Source organism: Lithobates pipiens, unplaced genomic scaffold (genome assembly GCF_037356315.1).
Source record: "Lithobates pipiens isolate NorthernLeopardFrog02 unplaced genomic scaffold, aLitPip1_a1.2 Scaffold_10, whole genome shotgun sequence".
Taxonomy (NCBI): domain Eukaryota; kingdom Metazoa; phylum Chordata; class Amphibia; order Anura; family Ranidae; genus Lithobates; species Lithobates pipiens.
The window spans coordinates 10,420,648-10,432,820 of NW_027507686.1; the positions used below are offsets into that span (position 1 = coordinate 10,420,648).

Here is a 12,173-nt window from a genome sequence, read left to right on the forward strand (position 1 = left end):
CAACCCGCTGCATGCCTGCACAGGCACGCAATCGTGGCAAGAGTGGAATGACATATGACGTTGTCCCAGAACGAGAGAGCGCCACCTTGTGCCTGTCATTTCCTTACACGGCGGGTGGGAGGTGGTTAAATAAATGTTAATGAGATGTCACACAAAGATAAAGTTCAACTGTTGGCCACGGGGTGTGTGGCAGGGGATTACTTCGTACTGTGATGCGCTGAAAAGAGTGCTGCACGCAGTATTTTTTTTCACCACACAAGTAAAAGGGCAGAAAGAGAGAAAAGGCATTTAGCCACCCAATACAGTCCCACTGCAGGAGCGGCCTGCATCATAGCAACCAAGGATACTAGGTGGGAGGAGCTGCCTGCGTCATAACAACCAAGGATACTAGGTGGGAGGAGCTGCCTGTGTTCTAGCAACCAAGTATAGTAGGTGGCAGGGGCTGCCTTTGTTCTAGCAACCAAGTATAGTAGGTGGCAGGGGCTGCCTTTGTTCTAGCAATCGGGGATGCTAGGTGTCAGGGGCTGCCTGCATGCTAGAAATCAAGGATACTAGGTAGCAGGGGCATCCTAGCAACCATAGATACTATGGGAGGAGCTGTCTCCGTCCTAGTAATCAAGGATACTGGTTAGCAGGAGCTGTCTTTGTCCTAGCAACCAAGTATGCTAGGTGGCAGGGGATGCCTTCACTCAAGCAACTGAGTATGCTAGGTGGCAGGGGCTGCTTGTGTCCTAGCAATCAAGGATTCTAGGTGGCAGGGGCATCCTGCATGCTAGCAATCAAGGATACTAGGTGGCAGGGGTGTCCTAGCAACCATAGATACTAAGTGGGAGGAGCTGTCTTTGTCCTAGTAATCAAGGATACTAGGTGGCAGGAACTGCCTGCGTCCTAGCAACCAAGGAGACTAGGTGGGAGGAGCTGCCTGCGTTCTAACAACCGAGTATGCTAGGTGGCAGGGGCTGCCTTCATCCTAGCAACCAAGTATGCTAGGTGGCATGGGCTGCCTGTGTCCTAGCAATCAAGGAAACTAGGTGGCAGGGGCTTCCTTCGTCCTAGAAATCAGGGATACTAGGCGGCAGGGGCTGCCTGCATGTTAGCAATCAAGGATACTAGGTGGCAGGGGTGTACTAGCAACCATAGATAGTAAGTGGGAGGAGCTGCCTTCGTCCTAGTAATCAAGGATACTGGGTGGCAGGAGCTGGCTGCACCCTAGCAATTAAGGATAGTAGGCGGCAGGGGCTGCCTGTGTCCTAGTAACCAATAGTTACACCATGTGAATGAGCCCTATAAGTCATCTTTAGCCCTGTATCTCTTTAGGTTTGTATCTTGGGGTAGGAGGTTGGGACAGGTAGGAATGCCAGTGGGTATGTTGGGGGTGGTGATGGTACCTAGAGGAAGTGATGCAAGACTTCCCCCTTAGTTTTAGCATTGCTGTAGTTGTGTTTCCTGAGTACTTTTTTGCGTTGCCTTTCGGCTCACCGCGAGTTAAACTAAACCCACCCGGGCCGCCCCCTCGTACGTCTGCGGCGCCGCCGCGATCCCATTTCACTTTGCAGCAAATATTATGTTCATTTGTTTGGAAGTGTTTATCTGAAATGTCCTCTGTAAAGAGATAATTAGGCCGTATGTCACTCTAATAGGTCGGCTGTTGTTAATATTTATGGAATTCCCTTTTATTTTTGTTTTTTAATAACAGAGTTAACCTTTTATGATGTTTTACTTCAGCTGCCCTTATTTACTAGATCATAAAAAATACATTATCCGCGTTCTGCAAGTATTGCCAGCAAGTATGGCGGCACTTTCCCGCTATCATCTCCCCCGTCTTAACAAAACTTCTCATTTTTATGAACTGCGTTTTTAAAGGCGAACTCCGAGGCCAAAAGAATAAAGTCAAGTTTTTTTTTTTTTTTAATGTTGTACCGAGTAGAATTTGTTTTCTACAGAAGGGATCATTGGAATGGTGGTGCAGAAAAATGGCAGCAGGAAAGGTGGGCTAGGTCAGGGGGAGGGGGAAAAAAAAATGATGCACTTTGTATTAAAGTGCGCTTATTCTTTACTCGCTCTCTCCGGGCAAGTATTATGGGTGCTTTGTGTATTCAATGTTTCATTACAGAAAAGAACAAAGATACAAAGTATGTGGTGAATAAAACAAACTGGATACAATAACTGTTTATAAATGTGTTGGGCTCGGTTTACACTACTGCGACCGGAAAGTTGCACAATTTACGGTGACTTGCTGGTGATTTATTGGCGACTTGAGTACTACTTTGATGCGACTTTTTAGAAGAGACTTTCAGGGAATGCCTGGGTAATCTTCCTGTAATACGGGATCTAAATCGCATCAATATACATCGAGGGGGGAAAAAAAAGTATTTGATTTTGCAGATTTGCACTACAGAACGTGTTCCATAGAAAACAATGTTAAATAGACTGTAGTACAAATCTGCAAAAAGCACTTAAAGCGGGAGTCCGCCGGGACTCCGCGTTTTTTTTTTTTTTTTTTTTTTTTAAAGCCAGCAGCTACAAATACTGCAGCTGCTGACTTTTAAAATAGTGACACTTACCTGTCCAGCGCGCCCACGATGTCGGCACCCGAAGCCGATCTCTCGATCGTCTCTCGGGTGCTGCCGCCGCCATCTTGGGTATGGGAATCAGGAAGTGGAGCCTTTCGGCTTCGTTTCCCGGTTCCCTACTGCGCATGCGCAATAAGGACGGTCCCCGCTGCCTCTGGGATCTGTGTGTTTCCCAGCAGGCAGCGGGGGACTTTCGGAAAGGGGCGTAATCTACGCCCCTTTCCACAGAGAGCTATCCCGGAAGTGGGTGCAGATACCTGTACTGTACAGGTACCTGCACCCCCCCTCCCCCCTGAAAGGTGCCAAATGTGGCGCCGGAGGGGGGGAGGGTTCCGATGAGCGGAGGTCCACTTTAGGGTGGACCTCCGCTTTAAAATGCGTAGGTGTAAATCTAGCCTTAAAGGGATATGCAAGTCACGCTCGCATATGTAAACAGTGTTCAAACCACACTTGTGAGATATCGTTGCGATCGTTAGAGTGAGAGCAAAAATTCTAGTGCAAGACCTCCTCTATAACTCTGAACCCGTAACCTGTAAAAATTTTTAAAGCGTCGCCTATGGAGATTTTTAAGTACCGTTGTTTGTCGCCATTCCACAAACGTGCGCAATTTTAAAGCATGATATGTTGGGTATCTATTTACTCGGCGTAACATCATCTTTCATATTATACAAAACATTGGGGTTACTATGTGATTTTTTTTTTTTGATTTTTTTTTTTTGTTTTTTTTTCTTGTTTTTTATTTTTTTATTAATTTTAAAGTGTATTTTTTCCCAAAAAATTGTGTTTCAAAGCTTGCTTTGCAAATACAGAGTGACATAAAATATCGCAACAAACACCATTTTATTCTCTAGGGTCTCTGTTAAAAAATATATAATGTTTGGGGGTTCTAAGTAATAATCTTGCAAAAAATACAGATTTTAACTCGTACGCATCAAATGTCAGCAAGTGGTTGAAGCGGAGTTCCAACCGTTTCTGCGTTTATTAAAAGTCAGCAGATATTAAAAGTGTATTTGCTGACTTTTACTAAACACTCACTTGCCTGTCCCACTGTCCAGCGATGCGGCCACCCAAAGCCTCGGTTCTCTCCCTAGCACCAGCATCACTACCAGCATCACTACCAGCATCACTAGTGTGGGCACCTGCCTGTGACAGCTTACAGCTTCACTGCCGGGTGCGCACTGGACATGCGTGGGTCGCGTTGCGCTCCCTGAATGGCCGGGCAGTCTTCTGGGACATGTGACGTGTCCCAGAAGATTGCAGGGAGGGAGGGGTGAGAGGGGAACTTCCGCTTGGGATGCCACGGTGCTCTGAGCTGAAGTGGGAACGGGGTGCCTGTCAAAACTAAGTCCCTGCCCCACCTCCGCAAAAAAAATGATATGCCATGGCATATAAGGGGGTGAGGAGTCCTTAAAGCGGAGCTCCACCCTAAAGTGGAACTTCCCCTCATTGGAAACATAATTGGCACCTTTCAGGGGGGATGGGGGTGCAGATACCTGTACAGTACAGGTATCTGCACCCACTTCCGGCATAGATATCCGCAGAATCTGCGGATATTTACGCCACTTCCTGCGGGTCACCCGCTGTCTGCTGGGAAACACACGGATCCCAGAGACAGCGGGGACCATCCTTATTGCGCAGCGTGACTCGCGCATGCGCAGTAAGTAACTGGGAAATGAAGCCGCAAGGCTTCACTTCCTGATTCCCATACCCAAGATGGCGGTGGCAGCACCCGAGAGACGATCGAGAGATCGGCTTCGGGTGCCGACATCGCGGGCGCGCTGGGCGGGTAAGTCTCATTATTTTAAAAGTCAGCAGCTGCAGTATTTGTAGCTGCTGACTTTTAAAAAAACAAAACGGCGGAAATTCCGCTTTAAAGTGGAACTTCCACTTTTGGGTGGAACTCCGCTTTAAGTAACAGTGAAGAAATAGCATTGTAGTTTTCCTGGAAGTTGTCTGTGGGGCTCGTACTTCTTGTGTTTTGGCATTGCTGACATTTGGAGTTCAGGCGAGTGTCAGGCGGCAGAGCAAAAGCCATGTAAAGGAAAAATGTCAGGTTTGGAAAACGGTTTTCAGTATATCAAAGGTGACGCTGATTTTAAGCAAATGCTAGCTGAACGGGAAAAGGAAAAGTCTTACAGGTAAGGAGTGGTCGGGATATCTGAAGTTGTTTGAGGCTCAGTTTACATATATGCGGTGTGGGAAACGCAGCGAATCCGGTGTGTTTCCAGCATCGCATTGAAATCGCATGGTGTTCATGCGCACCGCAGGGGGGATATCAAAACGCAGTGCGATTGACAGAATTAGATCATATAACAACCATGCGTTCCGATTCAAGTGCGGGGGGAAAAAAAAAAAGGTCCGGCACCCTTTTTTGGCGCATAAGCCGTGAGATTTGAGCCATACAAATGAACGCACCGCACAGAAACGTAGAAAAGTGACAGCAGAGAAAAGACAGAATATTCCATTTTTTTTTATTTTATTTTTTTTGTGTTACATTTTTTTTGTCTGACTATTTGTCCCAAGCATGTTTGAAGCCATGTACTGTTGACTGGCTCTCTACTTTTTTTTTTTTCCCCGAGTATCAACTTCCCTTTCCATAAAATAATACTTTCTAAGATTAGTCTTGAACTTTTCTCCTGTTACTTTGGGGTCACATCCCCGTGTTCTTGATTTTGGTTTCATATTGTGCCCTCCTGAACCTTATTCACCCCCCTGTATTCAACCAGTTCCCGCCCGCTGTAAAGTCAAATGACATCCTCCCATTCTTGGCACGCAGCGTGGTGATCAGTGGTGAGCTGTGTCCCTAGGACACAGGGCTTCACCGGTTGGGGTAAAGAGCCAATGACAGGGGCTCTTTGCCATGTGATCGGCTGTGTCCAATCACAGCTAATCCATTGTAAACACACTTGCCGGTTATCGGCATTCCTTTCCTTATGCTGTCATAGCGTGAGGAGAGGCAGAGCCGGTAACCAGCAAGTGTGAAAGGGGACATCTACACTGATAATCAGGGCACTGATCATCAGTGTCCTGATTATCAGTGCAGCCCCGATAGTTCTTATCAGTGCCAGTCAGTGCTGCCCATTAGTGCCCACCAGTGCTTATCAGTGCAGCCTATTGATGCCGCCCACCAATGCCACCTCATCAGTGCAGCCTTTTAGTGCCCACCAGTGTCGCCTCATCAATGCAGCCTATTAATGCTCACCAGTGCTACCTCATCAGTGGAGCCCATCCGTGCCACCTATTAGTGCCCACCATTGTTGCCTCATCAGTGCAGCCTATCAGTTGCCACCGGTGCAGCCTCATCAGTGCCGCCTATTAGTGCCGCCTCATCAGTGGAGCCCATCCATGCCACCTATTAGTGCAGCCTATCAGTTCTCACCAGTGCAACCTCATCATTGCCACCCACCAGTGCAGCCCATTAGTGCCGCCTCATCAGTGGAGCCCATCCATGCCACCTATTAGTGCAGCCTATCAGTTCCCACCAGTGCAGCCTCATCAGTGCCACCCACCAGTGCAGCCCATCAGTGCCCACCAGTGCTGCCTCATCAGTGCAGCCTATCAGTTGCCACCGGTGCAGCCTCATCAGTGCCACCTATTAGTGCCCACCAGTGCAGTCTCATCAGTGGAGCCCATCCGTGCCACCTATTAGTGCAGCCTATCAGTTCCCACGAGTGGAGCCCATCAGTGCCACCTGTCAGTGGAGTTCCCACCAGTACAGCCCATCAGTGCCCACCAGTGCTGCCTCATCAGTGCACATCAATAAAGGAGAAAAATTAGATGTTTGTAACATTTTATAACAAACTAAGAACAACTTTTTTTTTTTATATACATTTTTTTATTTTTTTTACTTTTTTGTCTTTTCTCCTTTAGCAAAAAAACAAACCACCCAGAAGTGCTTAAATACCCCCAAAAGAGAGCTCTATTTGTGTAAAAAAATAAAAAATAAAAAAATGATAAACATTTCATATGACTACAGTGCTGCATGACGGCGCAATATTCATTCAAAGTGTGACGGCGCTGAAAGCGGAAAACTGGCCTGGGCAGGAAGGGGGTGACAGTGCTCCAGTTTTGTTGAGGGGGGGGGGGGGGGGGGGGAACACTCCCCTCGGGACGATCGATTTTAACAAACTTTGTTGCAGGTTCCTACCTTTTTGTTATTCTAAAGAAATTAGCTGTCTTTGCCCATGTGCGTCTGTATGGGAGTGATTTTATAATTATAAATCAGCTGCTGCACGTGCATGGCTCTAAGGAAAGTTACAGGGCCTGCATCCTTTTTAGACATGATTTCCCTTTTGGGATTATCTCACCAAAAATGAAACGCAGACTTCCTGGGGGAAAACGGGGAGCCAATCGCACAAGCTGGAAATGACATATTGCATTTTTCAGAAAATGACAGTCAATGCAGATTGAAAAGGAATTTATTTTAATTTTTTCTAACATTTAATTACAATATGACTTGTATCTGCTGGATTATTATTATTATTTTATTTGCTATTTTTTTTTTTTTTATTCCCACGAAAGTGGAGTTACCCTTTAAACTTCCTGTAAACATGTATCTGCCATGGTCTTGTAGTGGTCGTCTCTCACAAACCCCTTTCTGTTTTTTTATGACAGGTGGTCAGCGGCTGCCAAGAAAAGATTCAGCACTGGTAAGTGTGAAGTATTGATTATTAACATTTCTGCTCCTCCAATGGGGCTGTGGCTGCACTACTACTGCCTGTTTATGTCTAGGGGAGGGGGAGGGGAAAGCTTTTACTTGCCTGGTCCATCACCCCCGCAGGACCCCCTCCATAATCATTTTAAGCCCCGTATCACACTACTGTGACTTATCATTCATCTTGCGTCATATAAAATCGCATAACAAATCAAAACGCACATTAAAGTGATTGTAAAGGCAGAAAGTTTTTTATTTTATTTTAATATCTTCTGTGCATTAAGATCAAAAGCCTTCTGTGTGTAGCAGCCCCCCTAATACTTACTTGAGCTCCCATCTCAATCCAGCGATGTTGTACAAGAGTCTCGGCTGTCCAGGATTCTCCCTCCGGATTGGCTGAGACACACAGCAGGCGCCATTGGCTCCCGCTGCTGTCAGAGTGAGCCAATCAGGAGAGCGAGAGAGAGGGGACGGAGAAGGGCCACAGTTCTGTGAATGGACGCACAGCATCTCAGCTTGGCTGCCCCCCATAGCAAGCTGCATGCTGTGGGGGCACTCAGCAGGTTGGAGGGGCCGAGAGCGCTGGCAGGGGGGGGGGTGAGAAGAGGAGGATCCACCAGGCTGCTCTGTGCAAATGCACTGCACAGGGCAGGTAACTATAACATGTTTGTTATTTTTAAGCAAAAAAAAACCCCCCAAGACTTTAGTATCACTTTCATTTTAATGGGTGTCGTCCTTATCAATACGACTCGTCACAGCCGCAAAAAAAAAAAAAAGTTCCTGCACTACTTTTCTGCAACTTTGGTGCGACTTGAGTACCATAGGCTGCAATGGTAAATCACAAAAGTTGAAAGGAGGTTGCAAGCAAGTTGCACGACTTTAGGGTCGCAGCAGCCTAAATCTCTGCATTGCTCATCACTTTGTGGGACAAATAGAGGATTGGCTTTCAGCAATGGGGTCACAGAGGGCAATAAATCCAGAATGGGGTCACAGAGGGCAATAAATCCAGAATGGGGTCACAGAGGGCAATAAACCCGGAATAGGGTCACAGAGGGCAATAAACCCGGACTGGGGTCACGGACGGCAATAAACCCGGACTGGGGTCACGGACGGCAATAAACCCGGACTGGGGTCACGGACGGCAATAAACCCGGACTGGGGTCACGGAGGGCAATAAACCCGGACTGGGGTCACGGAGGGCAATAAACCCGGACTGGGGTCACGGACGGCATAAACCCGGACTGGGGTCACGGACGGCATAAACCCGGACTGGGGTCACGGACGGCATAAACCCGGACTGGGGTCACGGACGGCATAAACCCGGACTGGGGTCACGGACGGCATAAACCCGGACTGGGGTCACGGACGGCATAAACCCGGACTGGGGTCACGGACGGCATAAACCCGGACTGGGGTCACGGACGGCAATAAACCCGGACTGGGGTCACGGACGGCAATAAACCCGGACTGGGGTCACGGACGGCAATAAACCCGGACTGGGGGTGACGGAGGGCAATAAACCCGACTGGGGTGACGGAGGGAATAACCCGGACTGGGGTCACGGAGGGCAATAAACCCGGACTGGGGTCACGGAGGGCAATAAACCCGGACTGGGGTCACGGAGGGCAATAAACCCGGACTGGGGTCAGTAAATAATGCAAAGTTCAAGGGTCAGTAGTATTTAATGTAGGGTGCGGGGGTCAATAGTAAGGCAGGCCATACACTTAAAAAAAAATTCCATTCAACCAGCAGGTTGAGTAAAATAAAATGCAGAATTCTTCCACCTTGAGCGTGTGGATGGGGGAATCCCTCCTGCTGAGCTATTTCATTCTCACAGTGGGGAGTCTTCTCTACGGTCAGAACACAGTGATCAGTTTTGCTGGCTATAGCCGGCGGCACTGATTGTTTGGAAAAAAACAGAATATGACTGATCGACTTCTGTACAACCAGGGTGCCCATATGGATGGAAGTTCGAGCGGTCCCTGCTGACCTGGCTGAATTTTCATCCATGTATGTGTATGGCCGGCTTAAGCAATGCAGAGTTCAAAGGTCTGTGGTAAGTGTTGCAGAGTTCAGGGGTCCGTAAAATGCAAAGCAGATGCAAGGGTCAGTAGTAACTCATTACTACTAACTCAAACTGCAGGTGTCAGTAAGTAATGCAAAGTGCAGGGGTCAGGAATAAGTAATACAGAGTTCAGAGGTCAGTGGTAAGTATGGCCGAGTTCAGATCAGTAGAATGTAAGCAGAGTGCAAGGGTCAATAGTAAATAATGCATCATTCAGGGATCAGTATTAAGTAACACAAGGTGCAGGTGTCGGTAGTAACACACCAGGGGTGTAGTAAGTAATGCAAAGTGCAGGGGTCAGGGTAAGAATGCAGGGGCCAGTAGTAAATAATACAACGTCCAGGGGTCAGTAGTAATGCAGAGTTAAGTAGAAATGTAACTCAGTGTGCAGGGGTGAGTAGTCAATAGCGTGGAGTTAAGATGTCAGTAGAATGTAGAGTGCAGTGCAGGGGTCAGTAGTATGTAAAGCACAGTGCAGAGGTCAGTAGTATGTAAAGCACAGTGCAGGGGTCAATAGTAAGTAATGCATAGGTGAGAGGTCAGTAGTATATAATGCACAGTGCAGAGGTCAGTAGTAAGTAATGCATAGTTGAGAGGTCAGTAGTATGTAAAGCACAGTGCAGGGGTCAGTAGTGAGTAATGCATAGGTGAGAGGTCAGTAGTATATAATGCACAGTGCAGAGGTCAGTAGTAAGTAATGCATAGTTGAGAGGTCAGTAGTATGTAAAGCACAGTGCAGGGGTCAGTAGTGAGTAATGCATAGTTGAGAGGTCAGTAGTATGTAAGCACAGTGCAAAGGCCAGTAGTAATTAAATGCATAGTTGAGAGGTCAGTAGTATGTAAAGCACAGTGCAGGAGTCAGTAGTATGTAAAGCACAGTGCAGCCTTTAGTAGTATTTAATACAGAGTTCACAGGCTAGTAGTAAGTAACTCAGAATGCAAAGGTTAGTAGTTTGTACCACACATCTCCTTTCACGAACAAACACCCCCCCCCCCCCAGTACAAATACCTTTCCTTAAGGGCCGGTTCACACAGGGGGCGACACGAGGCGACACGACTTGCCGTGCCGCGACCTGACAAGTCGCCCCCCGTTCTGTACTACGGAACCGTTCTAAGAGGAGCGACTCGAGTCGCTCTGACTCAGAAAAAAGGTTCCTGTACTACTTTTGGGCGACCTCGGGCGACTTGCATTGACTTCTATACAGAAGTCATTTGCAAGTCGCCGCTGAGGTCGCAGCAGGTCGCGGCACGGCAAGTCGTGTCGCCTCGTGTCGCCCCCTGTGTGAACCGGCCCTAGACTAAGCCATAATCATTGGAATTTTTCTGATGAGACTCGCCACCTGCTGGTGACAGTTGGTAAATATAAATTATTAGTATATATATATTTTCATGTGTAAAAAAACAAAAACAAAAAATGAATAAAAATGTATTTCAAAAGTGGAAAACCACGTCCATTAAATTTAACCAAAACATGAAATATACAAAAACATAAAAAAAAAAAAAAAGTCCTAATTCTTTAGCGTAGAACTTTTCATGGAGGACCTTGTGCCGCTAGCCAGAGAAACCTTTTGCGTTCATGAATCTTTAATCCGCCTCATTTTAATTATATTTTATTTAAACACGCATCAGTAGGTCTGTCAGTGAAATTCACATATATGAATTGCTGCTATTTGGTGTAGATATCCGTTTCCCTCACCTGGGGCCTCGTGTCATCTTTAATGTTAGAATCCCGTTTGCGATTCTCTTTTTTTTTAGGAAGTCTGCACTGCGATCTCAGGGCTCCGCACATGCAAAGAAAAAATATTTTTTTGTACTATGGGAGGCGGATTTCAAGTGTATCTAAAGCCAGGAATTTTATTTAATTTTGAATTTTTTTTTTGTAAAATCATTTTGGAAAGGGTTAAATACATTTTTAGGTTTTTGTTATGAGTCCTATTTAGGAGAATTTCATTCACTTCCTGCTGTGTAGATAATGGCAAATGAAAGGAAATATCTCCAAAACGGGAGACAGCTGTCTTTGTACACAATTGTAACTGTAACAGGTGTCCCCATTGGGGCATTTCCCTTCAAATCCTGTTCTGGTGACAACACAAACGTTTGCATTTTCACTCAGGAGGGGACTCAGATGCCCTCCTGATTTACCCCCCCCCCCCCCAGCGCCATGCACTCCTGATTCCCCCCCCAGCGCCATGGCCTCCTCACACCTAAGCCCTCCTGATTCTCCCACACCATACCCTCCTGTCCCCCCCAGTGCCATGCCCTCTTGACACTCCAGCCATCCTGATCCCCCCAGTACCATACCCTTCTGATCCCCCAGTATTGTGTCCCCCTGACCCCCTCTATACCTTGGCCTCTTGACCCCAGTCCTACATCCTATTGATCTCTGTACGCTGCCCTACATACTACTGACCTCTGTACGCTGCCCTACATACTACTGACCTCTGTACGCTGCCCTACATACTACTGACCTCTGTACGCTGCCCTACATACTACTGACCTCTGTACGCTGCTCTACATACTACTGACCTCTGTACGCTGCCCTACATACTACTGACCTCTGTACGCTGCCCTACATCCTACTGACCTCTGTACGCTGCCCTACATCCTACTGACCTCTGTACGCTGCCCTACATCCTACTGACCTCTGTACGCTGCTCTACATCCTATTGACCTCTACGCTGCCCTACATACCTCTGTACTCTGCCCTACATACTACTGACCTCTGTACACTGCCCTGCTCTCCTGACCCCCTCCCAGCCAGTGCCTTGCCCTCCTGACCCTCCCATTACCGTGGCCACCTCCCCCTCCCATTACAGTGGCCTCACCCCCCCCCCCCCACACCCATACCCTCCTGTCCCCCTGTACCATGCCCTCTTGATAT

At 47.4% G+C, this 12,173-nt stretch overlaps 1 protein-coding gene across 2 annotated transcripts in view; it reads left to right on the forward strand.

Moving 5' to 3' along the window:
- The window catches only part of URI1 (URI1 prefoldin like chaperone), a 157,390-nt gene that overhangs the window by 35,002 nt on the left and 110,215 nt on the right, over positions 1 to 12,173 (forward strand). For both annotated transcript variants that reach the window (XM_077451523.1, XM_077451531.1), the window contains exon 2: positions 7,188 to 7,222. In XM_077451523.1, coding sequence (XP_077307649.1) covers positions 7,188 to 7,222 — 35 coding nt within the window. The remainder of the gene's footprint in view (positions 1 to 7,187; positions 7,223 to 12,173) is intronic.